Raw genomic sequence first — 24,033 nt, 5'->3', positions numbered from 1 at the left:
GAGGTTCGCCAATGACATTGTAATTCTCTCAGAGACTGCAAAGGACTTGGAAGAGCAGTTGAACGGAATGGACAGTGTCTTGAAAGGAGGATATAAGATAAACATCAACAAAAGCAAAACCAGGATAATGGAATGTAGTCGAATTAAGTCGGGTGATGCTGAGGGAATTAGATTAGGAAATGAGACGCTTAAAGTAGTAAATGAGTTTTGCTATTTGGGGAGCAAAAAAACTGATGATGGTCGAAGTAGAGAGGGTATAAAATGTAGACTGGCTATGGCAAGGAAAGCGTTTCTGAAGAAGAGAAATTTGTTAACATCGAGTATAGATTTAAGTGTCGGGAAGTCCTTTCTGAAAGTATTTGTATGGAGTGTAGCCATGTATGGAAGTGAAACATGGACGATAAATAGTTTGGACAAGAAGAGAATAGAAGCTTTCGATATGTGGTGCTACAGAAGAATACTGAAGATTAGATGGGTAGATCACATAACTAATGAGGAGGTATTGAATAGAATGGGTAGAAGAGGAGTTTGTGGCACAACTTGACAAGAAGAAGGGACTGGTTGCTAGGACATGTTCTGAGGCATCAAGGGATTACAAATTTAGCATTGGAGGGCAGCGGGGAGGGTAAAAATCGTAGAGGGAGACCAAGAGATGAATACAGTAAGCAGATTCAGAAGGATGTAGCTTGCGGTAGGTATTGGAAGATGAAGAAGTTTGCACAAGATAGAGTAGTATGGAGAGCTGCGTCAAACCAGTCTCAGGACTGAAGATCACAACAACAACTACACTCTACGAACACACATAGCCTCAAAACTCATGCAATTAGTGTCGCCAAAGTTGGAACACGCCGAAAGTGTTTAGTTTCACCAACGAGTTGCGAAAACGCGCGGCGCGCATGCGCAGTTTCCTGCAACCCTAGTGTCGTCGTGTAAACTAGGGTGTAGTTTGCGAGGTCGCTGCGATGCAGCCAGCAGTGGCTGGCGAGCACAGTTGCCTGGCCGCATTCACGCCGCGAGTTCGCAGCGTCATTGCTGTAGTGTGTGCCGCTCCATGCACTGCCGAACTGCGCGAAAAAATAAGCTTTTGAGTGTCTAGCGAGACACAGACAGCGAAACAGCGCTCGATCGGTTGTTATTTGGCAACGCAAGTGACTCGTAATATGGCGGGAACAGCATTTGCCGACGCACGGGTCCAAAGAGCGCGCCACACAGATATGCCGCCCAGACAGATGCCGGCGACTGCCCGCAGCGCTATCTGCGCCAGACGCTCGCCGCTGGCAGTCACGCCAGTTAAGAGTCGGTCATGCAGGGCGTGAGGACGGTCGTGAGACAGTTGAGCGCGGCGTCTGCCGCCACGGCGCGCAAGATCGTCATAGCGCGCCACTTCCAGGGAGACCCCAAGCCGGACGACTTCCGGCTGGAGGAGGAGGTGTTGCCGCCACTCAGAGATGGCCAGATTCTGTGCGAGGCCGCCTACCTCAGCGTCGACCCCTACCAGCGGGCTTACAAGCACCGCCACAAAGTCGGCCAGCCCATGATCGGGTCGCAAGTACGTAAACGAGTCTCACACTTCATTCCAGGTCTCACTCTTACAAGAACTACTATGTGACTAGAAAAACATTCTGCTAGGAAAACATTCTGCTAACAGTTCAGATTTATTATTATTTATTATCCACCTTTAAACACATTAATGCAATGATATTTTGTTTACACGCACGCCTTGAATAACTCGAAAACCGTAGTCTCTAGCGAAAACGTATCTCTGTACAAAATTAAAGTACATTAAATTTCTTACAAAAAAGGTTCTTTTCCTTTTTCCTCCAGCCTTAATAGTTTGTAATCGTTCACACGCTGCATACGTTATGTGCCACACGATAGGCCGTTATTATCACAATACAATTTGTTCAAAAAAGAAACATTACATATTCACATGGTACATAAATTAATCAATATTAGTATTCAAGATCATCTTTGGGACACATCTTAAATTCTTCCTTTGACCCGGGTGGAATGCCTTTTGTGTAATCTAATTTTATGTGATGTTTCTGAATGAATTACGTGTCGCACCATATTCCTTTTCCGGCAACATGTTAGTTGTAAATACAATTTGCTGCTTTTGTTAATGAACAGGCTGTCGAAGTTTATGGTTCTACAGGTTTTCCTTTACATGCATCATACAATTTAAATTACAGAAGTACAACCAGTAGCCCTTTTCAGTTTTTTTTAATACAGTTTTTACTTTTGACTCCACAGATGCTCCTGATTGCATTTTTGGCAATTTTTTCACAACAAAGAATTCTTTACTCTGTAACAAATGTAGCGCCCTCTACTTCCATATAGTGCGGAGTTACACAACATAGTTCTAGGCAAGTAACTGACATACATTGTGAATAATCCAAACACAGAACCTTGTAGCATACCCTCTGACAGCCAGAACACTTTAACTCCTATTGTTGATGTATACTATTCGTTTTCTATCACTGCAGTATAATTTGATCAAAGAGAGTTCTCAGCCTCTAAATCCATAACAATGAAGTTGTCTTTTTTTTTTTTTTAATCTGCATTGTGTGGCTGCCAGTGTCAGAATGCCTTACACTGCCTTGCGTCAACAGACGTGGTAGACAGAAGCCAGAAGTATACGTTTCACATCTGTCAACTCACCATCAGCCTTCAAACGTCTTACCCCAGTTGAATTTTTTATGAATAACTTCAGTTATTTCATCCACACTAACTGCAATCACACTATTGCAAAATTTCACGTTACTTTCAGATATTTTGCACAGTGCAACATTAAGGGAGGATTCAGACTGTAGTGACAGTGGCATGTGTTTCAATAATTATGTGCATATTCTTTACTTTTATCTATTTTATATTTAAAGGAAGAGAAATAGTTAAAACTTGCTTTAACAAAGCTTACATGACTTTCCAAAATATTAGTATAAAAATTTATCATTTCAGAAATGAAGCCAAGGAGGGGATTGTTGTGTGGTAATTGTAGAAATGGCGAACATAGTATTTGAAGCTTTGTGTGAGTGGTTTGAGTGGGGGAAGTTGTGTGGAGGTTTAGACCGAGGGGATACAGTGGAGCAAGAAGGTTTGAAATTAGACACAGTTGTCTTTCAGGGATTTGTGGTTGAAAACCTTGGAAATAGTGGTAGTAGAATAGAACAATATTCATCCCACTGAATTAGAGGAAAAGCATTCGGAAGGAGAGGAAATCCTGATCTAGCAAAGTTAGAAACAGTGGAAAAAGACGCTAAGATGTACGGGTGGGTTTGATTTTTAAAATGATTACTAACGTGTTGGCTGAATTTTACGATGACACAGAAGTATATCATCTTTATGGAGTCTACATTTTTAGCACCAGGAAAACCGCTTCCGCTAAACGTCGTTAGTAGATTATAATTGGAAACAACCATTTTTACAAAAGAAGTTATTGGCTGTCTTCTGTAGCTCTTTGTTTACTTGGAGAATAATGTGATACCGTAAAAACTGATACACTGGCGATAATACCAAATGGTTACACAATGTCAGTGTTCAAAAACATTTTTGTTCTTACTTCTTCCTGACAAAATATAGAAAACGGTCCCTTCAATAATTAGTGGCTGTAAACTACGTTTCTCCGCAGTAAATTCTTAAAGGAAATTGAAAACTCTCCGACAATTGATACAGGCGTGAAAAACATGTTCAGGAATTTGTCGGCACGTTTGTGTGTGCCGAGATGTGATACCGCGGAAAGTTCCCGACAAAGGTCGGAGTGACGAATTATCTGTCATCTTTAGAAGACTGGCTATCTTGAAAACATGTTATCATTTGTCGGTTAAATAAATACCGTAACGCTATATCATCGATCAAAAACTTCGCGTACATTAATATATAGTTCATACAACTTCGTGCTATCATGTGATGCTTCATGTGATAGTCACTATGACCGTATGTGACTGCTGCACTATACGCTATCGATGTTGTCGCCTACGACTCGTGTAATGATCGCAATACCACAAGCATTCTGTGCAACTACTAATAGCTAGTCGTCTACAGCTGAAGCACGAACATGTGAATTGTGATACAAATTAGGTACTTATACCTAATTTGTATCACAATTCACCGAATTTCAAGGCTAAACCTCCGATAACTTAATCATTGTACACTTCAGTACTTCAGAATAGTCCGTGTCTACAGAAAAACTAAATCCCGTGTTGCTCAGTGAAATAATTTGTTCTCGGCGAGCTTGAACCCTGTTAGATTGCTGAAAGGGCTGTGCTTCACATTCGTAGTACATGGGAAGTAGGAAGAGCGAGCTTTTGGTTAATTATCTGGCTCGGAGACGCAGTAACAGGACGTGTAGTGACGGCGAGTTTTCTCGTTGTCGCGCCCTGTTTGTTTTGCTGCGTCAGCCTGGTTATCGCTACTCGCGAGTAGTAGCAGCTTTCACGCACAGATGGCGCGCAGAGGCGGTGGCATGATTAAACCGCAGAATTGCAGCGTCTGTTTCAGACCCTCTCTGCGGCTACACAGAGAACAGCGCTGAAAGCTTCGCCGACCTAATTGCAAACCGCAAATGCAACCTGTAATGAACGCAGCTGTCACTGGAAATCAAGGTTTGTTTCCCATGTTCTAACAACACAGCTGCTGTGGATCTACCATACCCATCTTCTCGTCAGCACGTGTTTGACGAGATTTGCCAGCTATGCAGATTATTGGCTCTCTACGTGACTGTTTAACTCCCTGTAATTTGCAGTGCAAACATCTCAATAACGGAGGTCCATGTTTTGAGATGAATACAATGTTGTTATAAGTAAGAAAGTGTTTTTGCACAAATGTTCTAGCGCACTGGACAACGTTCCGCTTCTACAGAGTCGCGTTCGCCAGGTAATGTCGCTACGTTTTCCCGCACAGATCTGTACCACGAACTTCCAGAGTCGGCGAATAAACCACAAATTCTTTGTTAATTACGATGGTACTAAGTATGTTGAGACGGTAATGTGGTCAAGCTTTTCCTCTTAATTTGTGCCGCACAAACAAGAACAAAGTATAAAACGTAAAAAAAAAAATCAACTAACAGAAAACAGTTAAATAACGCTAACTGTAATATCATGCCCCCATGAACCATGGACCTTTCCGTTGGTGGGGAGGCTTGCGTGCCTCAGCGATACAGATGGCCGTACCGTAGGTGACACCACAAGGGAGGGGTATCTGTTGAGAGGCCAGACAAACGTGTGGTTCCTGAAGAGGGGCAGTAGCCTTTTCAGTAGTTGCAGGGGCAACAGTCTAGATGATTGAGTGATCTGGCCTTGCAACACTAACCAAAACGGCCTTGCTGTGCTTTCACTGCGAACGGCTGAAAGCAAGGGGGAACTACAGCCGTAATTTTTCCCGAGGGCATGCAGCTTTACTGTATGGTTAAATGATGATGACGTCCTCTTGGGTAAATTATTCCGGAGGTAAAATAGTCCCCCATTCGGATCTCCGGGCGGGGAATACTCGAGAGGACGTCGTTATCAGGAGAAAGAAAACTGGCGTTCTACGGATCGGAGCGTGGAATGTCAGATCCCTTAATCGGGCAGGTAGGTTAGAAAATTTAAAAAGGGAAATGGATAGGTTGAAGTTAGATATAGTAGGAATTAGTGAACTTCGGTTGCACGAGGAACAGGACTTTTGGTCAGGTGAATACAGGGTTATAAATACAAAATCAAATAGGGGTAATGCAGCAGTAGGTTTAATAATGAATAAAAAAATAGGAGTGCGGGTATGCTACTACCAACAGCATAGTGAACGCATTATTGTGGCCAAGATAGACACGAAGCCCATGCCTACTACAGTAGTACAAGTTTATATGCCAACTAGCTCTGCAGATGATGAAGAAATTGATGAAATGTATGATGAGATAAAAGAAATTATTCAGGTAGTGAAGGGAGACGAAAATTTAATAGTCATGGGTGACTGGAATTCGAGAGTAGGAAAAGGGAGAGAAGGACACATAGTGGGTGAATATGGATTGGGGGAGAGAAATGAAAGAGGAAGCCACCTGGTAGAATTTTGCACAGAGCATAACTTAATCATAGCTAACACTTGGTTCAAGAATCGTAAAAGAAGGTTGTATACATAGAAGAATCCTGGAGATACTAGAAGGTATCAGATAGATTATATAATGGTAAGACAGAGATTTAGGAACCAGATTTTAAATTGTAAGGCATTTCCAGGGGCGGATGTGGACTCTGACCACAATCTATTGATTATGAACTGTAGATTAAAACTGAAGAAACTGCAAAAAGGTGGGAATTTAAGGAGAAGGGACCTGGATAAACAGACTAAACCAGACGTTGTACAGAGTTTCAGGGAGAGCATAAGGCAACAATTGACAGGAATGGGGGAAAGAAATACAGTAGAAGAAGGGTAGCTCTGAGGGATGAAGTAGTGAAGGCAGCAGAGGATTAAGTAGGTAAAAAGACGAGGGCTAGTAGAAATCCTTGGGTAACAGAAGAAATATTGAATTTAATTGATGAAAGGAGAAAATATAAAAATGCAGTAAATGAAGCAGGCAAAAAGGAATACAAACGTCTCAAAAATGAGATCGACAGGAAGTGCAAAATGGCTAAGCAGGGATGGCTAGAGGACAAATGTAAGGATATAGAGGGGTATCTCACTAGGGGTAAGATAGATACTGCCTACAGGAAAATTAAAGAGACCTTTGGAGAAAAGAGAACCACTTGTATGAATATCAAGAGCTCAGATGGAAACCCAGTTCTAAGCAAAAAAGGGAAAGCAGAAAGGTGGAAGGAGTATATAGAGGGTCTGTACAAGGGCGATGTACTTGAGGACAATATTATGGAAATGGAAGAGGATGTAGATGAAGATGAAATGGGAGATATGATACTGCGTGAAGAGTTTGACAGAGCACTGAAAGACCTAAGTCGAAACAAGACCCCGGGAGTAGACAACATTCCATGGAACTACTGACGGCCTTGGAAGAGCCAGTCCTGACAAAACTCTACCATCTAGTGAGCAAGATGTATGAGACAGGCGAAATACCCACAGACTTCAAGAAGAATATAATAATTCCCATCCCAAAGAAAGCAGCTGTTGACCGATGTGAAAATTACCGAACTATCAGTTTAATAAGTCATAGCTGCAAAATACTAACGCGAATTCTTTACAGACGAATGGAAAAACTGGTAGAAGCCGACCTCGGCGAAGATCAGTTTGGATTCCGTAGAAATGTTGGAACACGTGAGGCAATACTAACCTTAAGACTTATCTTAGAAGAGAGATTAAGGAAAGGCAAACCTACATTTCTAGCATTTGTAGACTTAGAGAAAGCTTTTGACAATGTTGACTGGAATACTCTCTTTCAAATTCTAAAGGTGGCAGGGGTAAAATACAGGGAGCGAAAGGCTATTTACAATTTGTACAGAAACCAGATGGCAGTTATAAGAGTCGAGGGGCACGAAAGGGAAGCAGCGGTTGGGAAGGGAGTGAGACAGGGTTGTAGCCTCTCCCCGATGTTATTCAATCTGTATATTGAGCAAGCAGTAAAGGAAACAAAAAAAAATTCGGAGTAGGTATTAAAGTCCATGGAGAAGAAATAAAAACGTTGAGGTTCGCCGATGACATTGTAATTCTGTCAGAGACAGCAAAGGACTTGGAAGAGCACTTGAACGGAATGGACAGTGTCTTGAAAGGAGGATATAAGATGAACATCAACAAAAGCAAAACGAGGATAATGGAATGTGGTCTAATTAAGTCGAGTGATGCTGAGGGAATTAGATTAGGAAATGAGACACTTAAATTAGTAAAGGAGTTTTGCTATTTGGGGAGCAAAATAACTTATGATGGTCGAAGTAGAAAGGATATAAAATGTAGACTGGCAATGGCAAGGAAAGCGTTTCTGAAGAAGAGAAATTTGTTAACATCGTGTATAGATGTAAGTGTCAGGAAGTCGTTTCTGAAAGTATTTGTATGGAGTGTAGCCATGTATGGAAGTGAAATATGGACGATAAATAGTTCGGACAAGAAGAGAATAGAAGCTTTCGAAATGTGGTGCTACAGAAGAATGCTGAAGATTAGATGGGTAGATCACATAACTATTGATGAAGTATTGAATAGAATTGGGGAGAAGAGGGGTTTGTGGCACAACTTGACAAGAAGAAGGGATCGGTTGGTAGGACATGTTTTGAGGCATCAAGGGATCATAAATTTAGCATTGGAGGGCAGCGTGGAGGGTAAAAATCGTAGAGGGAGACCAAGAGATGACTACACTAAGCAGATTCAGAAGGATGTAGGTTGCACTAGGTACTGGGAGATGAAGAAGCTTGCACAGGATAGAGTAGCATGGAGAGCTGCATTAGCCCAGTCTCTGGACTGAAGATCACAACAACAACAACCGTAATATAAAATAAGATCATTATGGGTTTAAGAAAGGCAAAGGCAGCTCAGTCGCTGGAAACGACGGGTATTTACAGTATGTAAGAACAAATAGAACAGAAGACCAAGAACGAATTTCTCTGATTACAAAGGTTGTAAAGCAGGGATGCAATTTTTCACCCTAATTGTTCAATCTATACCTCAAATAAGCAATGACGGAAATAAAAGAAAGATTCAATAGCGGGATTAAAATACAAAGTGAAAGGACATCAGTGATTAGATTTTGCTGTTGGATTTGCTATTCTCATTACCGGACCCGTTGAAAGAAATTAATAGTCAGATAAGTGCAGAATGTGGGCTGAGAGTAACCTGAATAAAGGCGAAAGTAATGCAGAGAAGCAGAAATAAGATCAGTGATAAATGTAACATCAGAATTCGGTTCTACGAAGTACTCGAAATGAAGGAATTGTGCTACCTTGGACGCAAAATAACACCTGACAGATAACGCAAGGAAACTCGAAAGGGAGATTTTCACTTGCAAAGAGAGCATTCTTGGCCGAAACAAGTCAACTAGAATCAGACACAGGCATTAACTCGAGGAAGAAATTTACGAGAATGTACTTTTGGACCACGGTAGTGAATCATGGACAGTGGGAAAACCGGAAAAGAAGAGAATCGAAGCGTTTGAGATATGGCGCTACCGAAGAATGTCGAAAAGTAGGATGGCAGATTAGCTATGAGAAGATTCCGGAAAATCGACGAAGAAAGGAACATGTGGTAAACACTGACAGGGAGAAGGGACAGGATGTTAGATGTGTATCAAGACTTCGCGGAGTACCTTCCATGGTACTAGAGGCAGCTGTAGAGGGTAAAAACTGTAACGGAAGACAATGATTGGGGTATAACCGAAAAATAATTGAATGACATTGGTTGCAAGTGCTACTCTGAAAGTGTTTTTTTTTCCACTTCACCGGCTTTCGGGACGTGCCCTTTCAGCCATCTCACTGCTGGAATGTCAGTTGTAAGAAAAACTCAACACCCATTCGCTGAGGGGAGAATATCTCCGACCTGCCTGGGAATCGAACACGGTCCCATTCGCTTACAAACCCGCCGCGCTGACTGCACAGGTACCAGGCGGACGAAAGGGACGTTCTGGTGGACCGTATCAAACCAGTAAGAATACTGATGATTTGTTTTAAAAAAGAAAAAAAAGCATGTCTTGAGGAAGATAACGGTTTAAAGTCCCTTCGACGACGGGGTCATTAGAGATGAAGAACAAGAGCGTATGGGGTGGAGGATGGAGAGGAAATCAGCCGTGTCTTTGTCAGTGGAAGCAGCCCTTAATTCACCTTAAACCATTTAGGGAGACCGCAATAAATCTATTGGCCATCTGATCCCCAGTCAACCCGAATCCGTGGCTTCATCTGCTGGTAAGAGATTGACATGTATCGTCCTTGCAGTATATACGAGAGTGGTCTAACAAGTCTGGTCAACAATCAGTTCACCTTACTTCTCCATGTAGTGTCTTTTGAGGGATATACACTTGGCCCAGCGATCCTCCAGCTTTTTCATCCCATCGGAAAGATAGGTTCCACAGAGACTCGGCAAAACAATCGTTGACTGCAACTATCACTTCCTCATTTAATGAAAATTTCTTCCCAGCATCCAAAGTTTCAAGTTAGGGAACAGGAAGGAGTCGCTGGGGCTAAGTCTGGTGAATAGGGCAGATGACGAACCAGTTCACAGCCTAGTTCATGCACATTCGCCATTGTTATCGCTGATGTTTGGGATGGTGCATTATCCTGGTGAAAGAGCACTTTTTTGGGCACTAACCTTGGTCGTTTTTCAACCAGCACAAGTTTCAAACGACCCAACAATGAAGAATCATAAGATGCAGTTATGATTATGACTTTTTCCAAGTAATGTATGGTGATTATCCCAAAAAATAGTGACCATCACCTTAGAAACTGATAAAATGATCTTTGGCTTCTGTGGTGCATTTTTACCACCCTTTGTCCATTGTTTTGACTGGAGTGTAATGATGGATCCAGGTTTCATCAACGGCCACAAATCGGCGCAAAAAGTCTTGCGGATTGCGATTAAACATCGCTAGACATTGTGTTGAAATGTTGTGCGGGATGTGCATTAGGTCGTCTGTGAGGAATTGCGGCACCCACCATGCAAAGAGCTTCTTCATAGCCAATTCTCTGTGCAGGATACTATGCACTCGCTCAGTTGAAATCTCACGAATTCGGCGGTCTTGCATTACCATTTCCGGCACTTTGTCAATGGTTTCCTTTGTGGCAACATCAAATGGATGGCCAGAGCGCGTTTTATCTTCGGTGCTTGTCCGATCACGTTTAAATTCATTAATATTAAAGTAAATGGTCTTCAAAGATGATGCTGAATCCGCGTGAACTTCATCTAATTCTGATTTGATTTGTGCAGCAATGCAACCCTTCATATGAAAATGTTTAAAAAAGCACGAAACTCGGTTTTCTCCATTTTCATTCGCAGTCGACATACTGATAAATTCAGATGGCTCCCAACAATGAATCCTTGTAATAATCAAGGTTGCCAACCACGAAGGTGCAACAAAAATGCCGGCCGCGGTGGTCTAGCGGTTCTCGGCGCTCAGTCAGGAACCGCGCGACTGCTACGGTCGCAGGTTCGAATCCTGCCTCGGGCATGGATGTGTGTGATGGCCTTAGGTTAGTTAGGTTTAAGTAGTTCTAAGTTCTAGGGGACTTATGACCACAGATGTTGAGTCCCATAGTGCTCAGAACCATTTGAACCATTTTTGCAACAAAAATGTTCCATCCTTTCAAGGAAATTTGCCAGACTTAACAAACCACCCTCGTATTTCCTTGCGCAAATATTTGCTCTCCACAAAATACACCGAATGAGGGGCGAAGTAATCAGCACACTGGACTCGCACTAGAGAGGGTCGGGTTTTAGACCCGCGTCCGACCATGTAAATTTAAGTTTTCTGCGGTTTACCTAAACCGCGTAAGGCAAACGCGCAGAGTGGCTCCTCAGAATAGGACACATCCGATCTCCTTCCCTACGAAAAACAGAAGGAAACCAGAAAGAGGCAACGTAAAAACCGACCTGATCAGGTATATGTGTCCTCTTATGAGATCTTGGTTCCTTCTCCTTATCAACAAATTCTGGACGATTGCAATTTCGATAACATAGTGTCATTTTCATGCATTCTGAAAGCAATCAGTCGTCATACACAATACACGTAAATATGAAACTGTTAAACGGTGAAAATGGAAATTTCAAAGCTACTTACGTGACTTCTTGTAAGCCACTCAATAATATCGACCTGTGACATGCTGTGTAAGTGCAGATTCATGGAGTGGTGTGAATTTACCTGCTGTTCCATGAGCCATACACATTAGAAAGCTGGTGAAATAGTCATATAAACACTTAAGCTTAAATCTCGTGTAGCAATCGTGATAAATGGATAACGATAGTGGCAGATATGTAAACATACAAATAGTATGAGCTATAGAGAGCAAAGATGCTAATATATCAAGTCGATACCTTGTGGCTTGTCAAATGTGGGCGCAGAAAGGAGAAGTGTCAGAAATATGTGTTAGATAAAAACGGAATCCACAAATTATATTGAGAACGTAGATGAAAAGTAGGCAAAAAGATGAAGTGATTATTAAGTCACGATAAAACACTACCCACAAATTACAAGTGCAAGAGAGGGTCTAAAATCTCAGATACAGATTAAAGTAAAAGTTTAGCCAGAGCAATGGATACAAGTCAGCTATGACTGCAGCAAATTTCCAGGACTGTCTTAACGTCTGCTATTGCTGCCAAGGAACGACATGCAGAATAAAGAAGATAATAAATTCGAGGTTGAGCAAAGCGAAACATTTTGTAAATGTATTGTTTATTTAAGGCCGAATAACAATAATAAGTCAGCTAATTTTGTTGTACTCATTTTCGGCTTATTGGGCCATCTTCAGAAAACAACTGACTACCGTTCGCATGGGACACTTGTTCTTAAGTAACCTAAACTTAGCTCCAAAGATACATTTGCACCGAACATTGTGCACCGAACTTGTTTTTTAATGTTGTAAATTACACCTTACGCAATAAATAATTAAACTACACAATACTGCAGTGTTACATGTTATTTGGTTATAATGCTAAACTAACATATTACAGTATTGATGATGAAGTCCCATACTCCGCGACAGAGCACAGGGGAACGATGTGGGAGACCCATACCCGCACCCGTGGTTTGCCATTGCCTTCCTCCGACCGTAATGGGGATGAATGATGATGTTGAAGACGACACAACAACACCCGGTTATCTCGAGGAAGGTAAAAATCCCTGACCCCGCCGGGAACCGAACCCGGGACCCCATGCTCGGGAAGCGAGAACGCTATCGCGAGACCACTACCAGCGGTGCAAAATTTAATAAACTTTAGGTCAGTTTTTGCTTGTTACTTAGGACTAATTAGTTTTAGGCCTTATGAGTTCATCGAAGTTTTGAGATGTGCGATTGTATCTAGCAAAAATGAGAAATTGCTTCCAAATATATCTCATGAAATGATGGATGGTTGAAAACTGTATGTCCTAGTCGTTCGAAGGTGGAGCGATCTCTGTAAAACAAATGAGTGCTTAGAGTTTACCAATTCTTCTTATATCCGTTGCTTACTATGATAATAATTGTTAATTATCTGAAAAATTTTAAAATTATAGTTTTATCAATATTATATTTTATAATATTGTATTTTATTAATATTATATTAAAACAAAGGAAACAAAAGAAAAATTTGGCGTACGAATTATAATCCATGGAGAAGAAATGAATACTTTGAGGTTTGTCGGCGACATTGTAATTCTGTCAGAGATAGCAAAGGACCTGGGAGAGGATATAAGATGAAGTTCAACAAAAACAAAACAAGGATAATGAAATGTAGTCGAATTAAATCAGTTGATGCTGAGGGAATTAGATTAGAAAATGAGACACTTAAAGTAGTAAAGGAGTTTTGCTGTTTGGGAAGCAAAATGATGACGGTCGAAATAGAGAAGATATAAAATGTAGAATGGCTACGTCAAGAAAAGCGTTTCTGAAGATGAGAAATTTGTTAATATCGAGTAGAGATTAAAGTGTCAGGAAGTCCTTTCTGAAAGTATTTGTATCGACTGTAGCCATGTATGGATATGAAACGTGGACGATAAATAGTTTGGACTAGACGAGAATACAAGCTTTCAAAATGTGGTGCTATAGAAGAATGCTGAAGATTAAATGGGTAGATCACTTAACTAATGAGGGGGTACTGAATGTAATTGGGGAGAAGAGGAGTTAGTGGCACAACTTGACTAGAAGAAGAGGTCGGTTGACAGGAGATATTCTGAGGCATCAAAGGATCACCAATGTAGTATTGGAGGGCTGCGTGGAGGGTAAAAATCATAGAGGGAGACCAGGAGATGAATACACTAATAAGATTCAGAAGGATGTAGGTTGCAGTAATTACTCGGCGATGAAGAGTCTTGCACAGGATAGAGTAGCAAGGAGGGCTGCATCAAACCATCTCTGGACTGGACACAACAACAACAACAACAGTTTTTGATATAGCTGGAACTCAAAAGTTTAAGGGGAAAAGTCGTATGAAGAGCACAGACCGCACAGAACTAACAACAGGGTGTGGCACGCGCCTACCGAGCTGATGGTTTGTCCAGACAGGCAGCTGGACGTCGCGTGCGTGACGCACTGCTCCGCGTGACGCGTGCCTCCGCCACGCAAGCCACAGATTCGTGCCGCTGCTGCTCTCTGTAATAGGAAGCCGGTGTCGAGGGCGCGAATACGCCGAAACTGCTTCGTGTGATGAAGGTTGGCTCTGAGCACTATGGGACTTAACATCTGTGGTCATCAGTCCCCTAGAACTTAGAACTACTTAAACCTAACTAACCTAAGTACACCACACACATCCATGCCCGAGGCAGGATTCGAACCTGCGACCGTAGTAGTCGCGCGGTTCCGGACTGAGCGCCTTAACCGCTAGACCACCGCGGCCGGCCGTGTGATGAAGGATTCAGATCTTGTGAGGTGGTGGCAAAATCATGGTTTGAGGTCCCGTCGACGGGGTCCTTAAGAGACGGAACACAAACTTGGTTTGGGCTACGAAACCCGCAGTTTCATTTTCAAAGGAGCCATCCCGGTATTGGTCGTTCGCCGTGGTCGTCACTTTGAAAACATCTACAGCTACATCTATACTTTTCAAATCACTGTGAAGCGTACGCCTGAGGGTACGTCCCATTGTACAAGTTAGGGTTTCTCCCCTTTCCGTTCACGTGTGGAGCGCAGGAAGAATGATTGTTTAAATGCTGTAATAAATCTCATCTTTCCCTCACGAACCCCATGGGAGCGATACGTAAAGGGTTGTACTATATTCTTAGAGTAATCATTAAAACCGGTTCTTCAAACTTTTGTGAGTAGGCTTTCTCAGGATAGTTTACGTTTCCTTCAAGAGTCTCGTCAGATCAGTTCCGTCAACATCTTTGTGATACTCTTCCGCGGGTTAAACAAATCTGTAACTAGAATTAAATTTTTACTCTACAGCGGAGTGTGCGCTGATATGAAACTTCCTGGCAGATTAAAACTGTGTGCCGGACCGAGACCCGAACTCGGGACCTTTGCCGTTCGCGGGCAGATTGCTCTGCCGACTGAGCTACCCAAGCACGACTCACGCCCGTCCTCATAGCTTTAATTCTGCCAGTACCTCGTCTCCTACCTTCCAAACTAGACAGAAGCTCTCCTGCGAACCTTGCAGAATTAGCACTCCTGGAAGAAAGGATATTGCGGAGACATGGCTTAGCCACAGCCTGGGGGATGTTTCTAGAATGCAAGGTTCGCAGGAGAGCTTCTGTGAAGTTTGAAAGGTAGGAGACGAGGTACTGCCGGATTGAAGCTGTGAGGACGGGCGTGAGTCGTGCTTGGGTAGCTCAGTTGGTAGAGCACTTGCCCGCGAAAGGCAAAGGTCCCGAGTTCGAGTCGCGGTCCGGCACACAGTTTTAATCTGCCAGGAAGTTTCATATCAGCGCACACTCCGCTGCAGAGTGAAAATTTCATTCTAGAAACATCCCCCAGGCTGTGGCTAAGCCATGTCTCCGCAATATCCTTTCTTCCAGGAGTGTGTGTTCTGCAAGGTTCGCAGGAGATCTTCTGTGTAGTTTGGAAGGTAGGAGACGAGGTACTGGCGGAATTAAAGCTGTGAGGACGGGGTGTTAGTGGTGCTTGGGTAGCTCAGTCGGTAGAGCACTTGCCCGCGAAAGGCAAAGGTCCCGAGTTCGAGTCGCGGTCCGGCACACAGTTTTAATCTGCCAGGAAGTTTCAAATCTGTAACTACTCGTGCTGACCACCTCTATACACGTTCAATATCCCCTGCTCGTCATATTTAGTACAGGTCCCACACACCTTAGCAATATTCTCGGCTAGACGCTACAGTCTGGAGCCGCGCGACTGCTACGGTCGCAGGTTCGAATCCTGCCTCGGGCATGGATGTGTGCGATGTCCTTACGTTAGTTGGGTTTAAGTAGTTATAAGTTCTACGGGACTCATGACCTCAGAAGTTAAGTCCCATAGTGCTCAGAGCCATTTGAACCAATATTCTCGGATAGGTCACGCGAGTGACTTATAAGCAATCTCCTTTGTAGACTGCTCGCATTTCACTAGCATCCTACCAATAAACCGCAATCAGTTGCCTACTTAACCCAATTCTGAGCCTAAGATATAGTTCATTTCATGTCCCTGAGAAATGGTACACACAGCTGTTTCTATGAGCTAACCGATTCCCAGTTTGACTCTTTGATATTGCAGTCACAGGATAGTACGTTTTTGTCGTTTTATGAAGTGCACGGTTTTACATTTCTGAAAATTTGAAGCAAGATGCCATTATTTGCGCTGTTTTGAAATCTTATCAAGATCCGACTAATTATTTATACGGTTTCTTTCACACTGTAATTCATCATAGCTAACTGCACCTGCAAAAAGTTTGAGAATACTTTTAACATTGTCCGGAAGGTCATTAATATATAACGTGAACAGCAAGGGTCCCAACACACTTCCCTGGGGTACACTCAAAGTTACTTCCACATCTGTCGATGGCTATCCATCCAAGATAACTTACTGCGTACTCCCTACCAATAAATCCTCAACCCCGTCAGAAATTTCGTTTATTGGCACGTACAATTGTAATTACGATAACAAGCATAGATGTGGTACAGAGGTAATTGCTTTTCGGAAGTCGAGTAATACTGCATCAACTTGATTGCTTTTATCCAAACATTTCATTCTGTCATGTGAGAAATGTGCGAGATCGGTTTCACATGATCAATGTTTTTGGAATCCAATCTGTTTGGCACGGAGGAGTGTATTCTGTTCGAGATACTTCGGTTTGTTTGAGCTCAGAGTGTCTTCTAAGATTCTACAACAAATAGACTTCTAGGATATTGGGCGGTAGTTTTGTGGATCACTTCTACTATTTGCCCTGTAAACGGGTGTGCCTTGTGCTTTCTTCCAACTACATGACGCGGTTTTTGGTTCAGGGATCTGCAATAGATCATAATTAACAGCAAAAAGAAACCTTAAGTCCTTGTGCCAGTTGTTGTGCAAATGCCGCTCCTTTCGATAACGATGGAAATTTAGAAATGGAATGACGTGACAGTATTGAAAATGGTTGGAAATTACAAAGACTTATCACATGGAGTGTAAATTTTGGTTTTTTCTGTTTTGAGTTAAGAAAAATCGGGAAGCCTAAGTTTCTGGCCAATATTAGTATTTGTTACCTACAAAATGTGGTGCCACAGAAGATTGACGACGACTGGATATATAGATGGAAGAACTAATGAGGAAATACCGAATCAAACTGGAGAGAAAGAAAAATTATTGCACAGTTTGACTGAACGAAGGGTTTGGTTGATGAGACACATACCAAGGCATCAGGAAATAATCAATGTGATGATGTCGAGAAGTGTTCTGACTGTGGTAAAAAGGTTCAAATTGGTGTAGGATGATACAGCTATGCACATATGGAATTTGTACAACAAAGACTAGCTTGTGAGTTGTTTCAAACCAGACTTCAGACTTCCTATTGAAGACAACAACAAAGGAAAACATGAGTCCGAGTCGATCTGCTCTTTCACTCGCTCCGGCAGACTAAGTATTGCACTAAAACAGCAAACGGTCATCTTTTGTACGAAAACGTTTAACTAGAGCAATGGATACAAGACAGTTATGAGTTATGACTGCAGCAAAGTTCCAGAAGAACTTCGTAGTTTTAACATCCGTTGTTGCCGCGGAAGAATGACATGCAGAATACGGGAGATAATAAATACGAGGTTGAACGAAGCGAAAACACTTTTAAAAAATATTGTTTATGTAATGTTGAATAACAAGTCAACGGGTCTTGTTCTACTGATTTTAGTGTTCAAAATGGTTCAAATGGCTCTAAGCACTATGGGACTTAACATCTGAGGTCATCAGTCCCCTAGACTTAGTACTACTGAAACCTAGGTAACCTAAGGACATCACACACATCCATGCTCGAGGCAGGATTCGAACCTGCGACCGTAGCAGCATCAGTCAGGTTATACCATCATTTCCTTTCCTCGAGATTTCGATTCAGTACTACCCGCGCGGTTAGAGGCCTCATGATACGAATCGCGCGGCCCCTCCCGCCAGAGGTTCGAGTCCTACCTCGGGCATGGCATAAGTTAGTCTAAGTTACTTTAAGTAATGTGTAAGTCTACGGACCGATGACCTCAGAAGTTTGGTCCCTTAGGAATTAACACACATTGGGCTGGAAACTCGACAGCTTTTCATCAACTATCCAATCCATTCGACTGCTCTTCCAAGTCTCTTATCGTCTCCAACTGAATTATAATGTCATCGGTAACCCTCCTTAAACTGTAATTCTGTAATTCCTACCTCAGATTTACCTTTTGTTTCCTTTGCTACTTTCTCAATGTACAGACTGAATAACATCGAGGATAGTCTACAGTCCTGTCTCACTCTCCTCTAAACTATGGCTTCCCTTTCATGTCCTTTAATTCTTATAACTGCAGTCTGGTTTCTGTACAAGTTGTAAATAACCTTTCGCTCCCAGTATTTTATCCCTGATACCCTCAACACTACAAAGAAGTTGTTCAGTCAGATTTGTCAAAAGCTTTCTATAACTCTACAAGTGCTTAATGGCGGTTAGCCTTTCTTCGATGTATCTTCTGAGATTATTGGCTGGATCAGTATTGCCTCGTGTGCTTCTACTTTTCTCCTGTACTCAAACTGATCTTCCCTGAAACTGGCTTCTACAAGTTTTTCCATTCATCTGTAAATAATTCATGTTAGTATTCCGCAATCATGACTTATTAAACTGATAGTTCGGTAGTACTCGCACCTGTCGGTTCCTGCCGTCTTTGGAATTGGAATTATTACATTCTTCTCGAGGGTATTTCGTCTGACCCATATACGTTACACATAGACTTTACGATGCACCTAACTCTGAGACACACCGTAATGACGTCACAGTCGGCCGAGAAAACAAATTCATCAAATTGTTTGTAACAGTTGCTACAACAACTCTCTTAGTCCCTACTCCTGCGTTATTGTCATGGGCCCAATTGCTACATGCACGCACTGGGCCAAAGTATATGCAGCACTTCACGTCACCACTTACGTACCATATTATTTCAAGCAGTGTACCTGTATCTCAGGAGAAAAAGCCTTGGAATAACTCACTGGTATGCAAAATTTGACGAGGAAAGTAAGTTTCACAGCATGTGACGTTGCCAAGTAACATATCTCGATGGAACTTGGACCATGCACAGAGAGAACTGCTACATTATAGTACAGAAGGTAACTGAAAGAGCTATGCAGCGAGACAAATGACACGTCTAGACGAAGAAGATGATCACGCTGAAGATACATGATTCATGAGTCTCCTCTGGACATTACAAACAGTGGGACATGGCTCTTGACAGGGAGTGTGATGCATGCTCTGCATTGTGCCCCAATGCTGGCCACAGGGTTGATAACAAGTTCCAGCTAGACAACTGCTGGATTGTCGTTGATACATCTGGATGTGCTCTAATACACCTCTGCAACATGTCCCTCATTTTCTCAGTGGGATTTAAATCAGAGGAACTGGCAGCCAGTCGATTTGCCAAATATCCTGTCGTTCCAAGAGCTCTCCACATGTGCTCTTCGATGCTGTCGCACATTACCATCCCTAAAACTGAAGTAAGCGGCAAACGCGCCCTTGAAATGATACACATGTGAAGAGTACAGAGGCACAATAATGCTGACCAATGTATTGTGGTGAGTACACCCATGCAACGTCATGTCTCCCCGCACCATAAGAACTTGATCACCAGAACAATCATGTTTGACAATGTTCCTTGGTACATTAAGTGCCCTCAAATGGCCATATGTGGGAACACTAAATGCTGTATTGTTACCACCAATACCACCATAATCATTGTCACCTCTGTCACCATCACCACTGATACCACCATTGTCACCACCACTGACATGACCATCATCACCACCACCACTGAACCCCCCATCACTAACACCATCATTACCATTAACACACAATCACTGCAACTATCACCTCTGCCACCACCATTGTCATTGCTGCCACCACCACCACCACAACCACCCCCACCACTCCCACAACTGCAACAACCACTGTTGTTACCACCACCACCACTGCTACCATCTCCACCATTATCACAACCAATACCACCACTGTTACCACCACCACCATTAACACCACCTCCACTATCACTGTTACCACCACCACCACTACTACCATTGTCACCACCACCACTGTCACCACTACAGCCACCACCACCACCACAGCTGCCATCATTACCAACAATGTTATCATTATTATCATTATCACCACCATCACCACTCTCATCATTATCATCCTCAAATTAAAATTGTATAATTAACCAACAATGAAAGTACATTTACTAAGATTAGGAATTTACATGTTGGATCTTCTGTCTTGGTGAGTTAGACTAACATTTTTTTCTAACGGTTGTTTCTATTGACTATTGTAGCTGTAGCCTTGTTGTATCATTACAGGTGGCGCTCATCGTGGAGAGCCGTTCCCCAGAGTTCCCAGTGGGTAGATATGTGGTGGGCTACTGGGGCTGGCGTGACCGTACAGTGGCCGAGACGAGGGCCAACCGGGACATGTGGGCACCAATGCTAGTCCCGGAGCTGGGCGACCTGCCACTGTCACTGGCACTGGGTGTGCTGGGCATGCCCGGCAACACAGCCTACTTTGGGCTGCTCGAGATCTGCCATCCCAGGCCTGGGGAGGTGGCTGTGGTCAGCGGCGCAGCGGGGGCCGTCGGCTCCGTCGTGGGGCAGATCGGTCGCATCAAGGGCTGCAAGGTCATTGGGTTCGCCGGCTCTGACTCCAAGGTATGCTGCTGACATATAGCTATATTTTACACGAAATGCCATTAATGCAAGCTCCCACTAATAATGTAGAATCCCAGATCCAGAACTTATTTTGTGGTCATTGGCTGACGAGGCTTACAGATCTGCAGTTCCATTTTTTGTTGATTTTATCTTAAATTTTTAAGTAACAAACAAAATACTTTGAGTGGAGCAGATCGCTCGCATCAAGGGCTGCAAGGTCATTGGGTTCGCCGGCTCTGACTCCAAGGTGTGCTGCTGACATCTACCTATATTTTACACGAAATGCCATTAATGCAAGCTCCCACTAATAATGTAGAATCCCAGATCCAGAACTTATTTTGTAGTCATTGGCTGACGAGGCTTACAGATCTGCAGTTCCATTTTTTGTTGATTTTATCTTAAATTTATAAGTAACAAACAAAATACTTTGAGTGGGGCAGATCGCTCGAATCAAGCGCTGCAAGGTCATTGGGTTCGCCGGCTCTGACTCCAAGGTATGCTGCTGACATATACCTAATTTTACACGAAATGCCATTAATGCAAGCTCCCACTAATAATGTAGAATCCCAGATCCAGAACCTATTTTGTGGTCATTGGCTGACGAGGCTTACAGATCTGCAGTTCCATTTTTTGTTGATTTTATCTTAAATTTATAGGTAACAAACAAAATACTTTGAGTGGGGCAGATCGCTCGCATCAAGCGCTGCAAGGTCATTGGGTTCGCCGGCTCTGACTCCAAGGTGTGCTGCTGACATCTACCTATATTTTACATAAAATGCCAGTAATGCAAGCTCCCACTAATAATGTAGAATCCCAGATCCAGAACTTATTTTGTGGTCATTGGATGACGACGCTTACATATTTGCTGTTCCATTTTTTTGTTGATGTTATCTTAAATTTATAAGTAACAAACAAAAAACTTTGAGTAATTTTTGTTTAGTAATGTTCAGTACAAAAACAATCACACAAGTACGATGCACTGAAATATTTCGCTGCACCAGTGTTGCCACCTTTACCCTAGGCACAACTAGAGAGCCTGTATACAGAGAGAGTGGCCATAGGTGAAGTAGCCCGTGATTGGTTGATTAGCTTTGGCGCCATTTTTCTGCCAAACGTCTCTCGCGCTTCCTATGTTCGCCGTGCTTTTGAGTTCAATTGAAGTTCAGAGGACTTTTGGAAACGATTAAAAGGTATTTGAATTATTGAGAGACTTGTTATGCGTTGTGCATGCATGTTCGATTTAGTTGTATATCGTTTTTAGTACGTAATTAGCGTTTGCGATCTTAAATACGAGTTGAAATAATAAAGCGTTTTGTGATGAAGTCGGCAGGCCTACATGTTTGAAGTAAACATGTTAGTAATTGTACAGTATTGTTTGTGACATCTGTAATTCGTTTTGCCGGCCGGAGTGGCCGAGCGGTTCTAGGCGCTACAGTCTGGAAGCGCACGACCGCTACGGTCGCAGGTTCGAATCCTGCCTCGGGTATGAATGTGTGTCATGTCCTTAGGTTAGTTAGGTTTAAGTAGTTCTAAGTTCTAGGGGACTGATGACCTCAGAAGTTAAGTCCCATATTGCTCATAGCCATTTGAACCAATTTGTAATTCGTTCTGCAGACGTTCGTAAACGATGCTAGGTTGTGCTGTATTTAGTTGTTCCAATAGAGGCGAAGGTGGATTTCACATGTTAGCATTTCCACGCAATGAAGAAAGACGAAAGCAGTGGGCAGTTTTTTAAAATCTTTTTTTGTCACGCAAAACAGGTAGGCCTATTACAATTTACTGCATTTTTAAGCTCTTATTTCTTTAACAGTTCGTGCATACTGGAAGCATCACAAGCTTTTCTGAAGCCAATATCTGACAGTCCTTGCTGGAAACGGAAAGTTCCTGTAATTGTTGTGCCATGCTCATTCGACTTTATAGCGTCAAACTTTATTTCGTTCCGAATCAGAACACTAGGCATTATTTTGGTTTCAGTATTATTGCCTGACTGTTGACGCAGGCAAGTTGTAAGGATGTTTTCCGCAGTTGTCGTGGTTGCTCAAACATTATTCGTAGTAAATAATTGTAGGTACTCTTGAAGACAGTTTTTAATAGGCCTACTTACTGTAGGGTAGAAGGAATACGGTAGTTTTCTTGTTATATTTGGTCGTTATTACAGTAGCCTACATTTAACATTACCTGATTTTTTAAATCTTTTTCGTTTGTTATCTACGAGAGGTATTCTATATATAAAGAAAGTCGTAAGCAGTTGTTTACTTGTGACATGCAAAAAGTTTGAAGACGTGACAAGAAGTACTAATACGTCTCACACTTTTTGCATGTCACAAGTAAACAAGTGCTTACGACTTTAATTCATCTGACGTAACACAGGTACGTTAAATCTTTAGCGTTATGCACTTCCGATACAAAACAAATGCTATACACTATATTTTTTTTTACTTGCGTTACTTTCATTGCAATATGTCTAGTAAACGAACTTGAAAGGAGATAAATGCAAGTAACGAATAATTTTTACAGCCACTGTATCAAATTTTCGTGTGCTGTACGTAGTAGGCTACTATGAGTATATTATATCTGTAAAGAAAGGCATTTAACGAATGATTTCGCCATATTGTCTTGTGCTTTTGATTCGATGAGTGTGTACAGTTTATAAACTTTTAGATGGCACACCTCCCTAGTCCTGAATCGCTACAAGTCGGAAAACGTCGGGAGGCTTCGGTAGGCACGCAGTTTCGACTGCTGCCAACATTACGTAGCTGACTGTGTTGTACAAGGTAGCCATTGTCGTCTGCTTCGTTATTGTTTTGCGCTGTAATGTTCTGCGTGTTTTTATTGTACAGTTGTGCTAAACATTATCAAAATGAGTGAAGAGGCAGTTGCTGGCCCATCTCGGGAGTCGCCAACAACCCCTACCGGTAGGCCTACGGTTAGAAGGAAACCAGTATTACGTAGCGATGCACGCAAAATTATATTGCGTGTGATTGAATGCTGCGAAAGGGAAAGGGAGCAGAAAAAATTGCTTCACCCCATTTACAAATCTTCAGCGAGAGCTGCTACATGCACAGGACAAAGCACGCGTAGCATAGGAAGATTCAAATAGTTTTCCAAGAATCATCCTGGCGTATCACCACAAACGCCTGGCCAGAAAAGGTGAGTTTCCATTTCAGATATTTTGTTCGCGATCACTTTGAAGGAGCCCCCT

The 24,033-nt window shown here is 42.5% G+C and overlaps 1 protein-coding gene across 1 annotated transcript in view; it reads left to right on the top strand.

The window, feature by feature from the left end:
* The first annotated feature begins 1,276 nt into the window (after positions 1-1,276).
* LOC126242921 (prostaglandin reductase 1-like) overlaps positions 1,277-24,033 on the top strand; it is a 40,987-nt gene continuing 18,230 nt past the window's right edge. Inside the window, exons 1-2 of the mRNA XM_049948126.1 lie at positions 1,277-1,549; positions 20,487-20,831. Of these exons, the coding sequence (XP_049804083.1) occupies positions 1,304-1,549; positions 20,487-20,831 (591 nt within the window). The 5' untranslated portion in view covers positions 1,277-1,303. The remainder of the gene's footprint in view (positions 1,550-20,486; positions 20,832-24,033) is intronic.

Source organism: Schistocerca nitens, chromosome 1 (assembly GCF_023898315.1).
Source record: "Schistocerca nitens isolate TAMUIC-IGC-003100 chromosome 1, iqSchNite1.1, whole genome shotgun sequence".
NCBI lineage: Eukaryota > Metazoa > Arthropoda > Insecta > Orthoptera > Acrididae > Schistocerca > Schistocerca nitens.
This window is presented reverse-complemented; position numbering and strand designations above follow the sequence as displayed.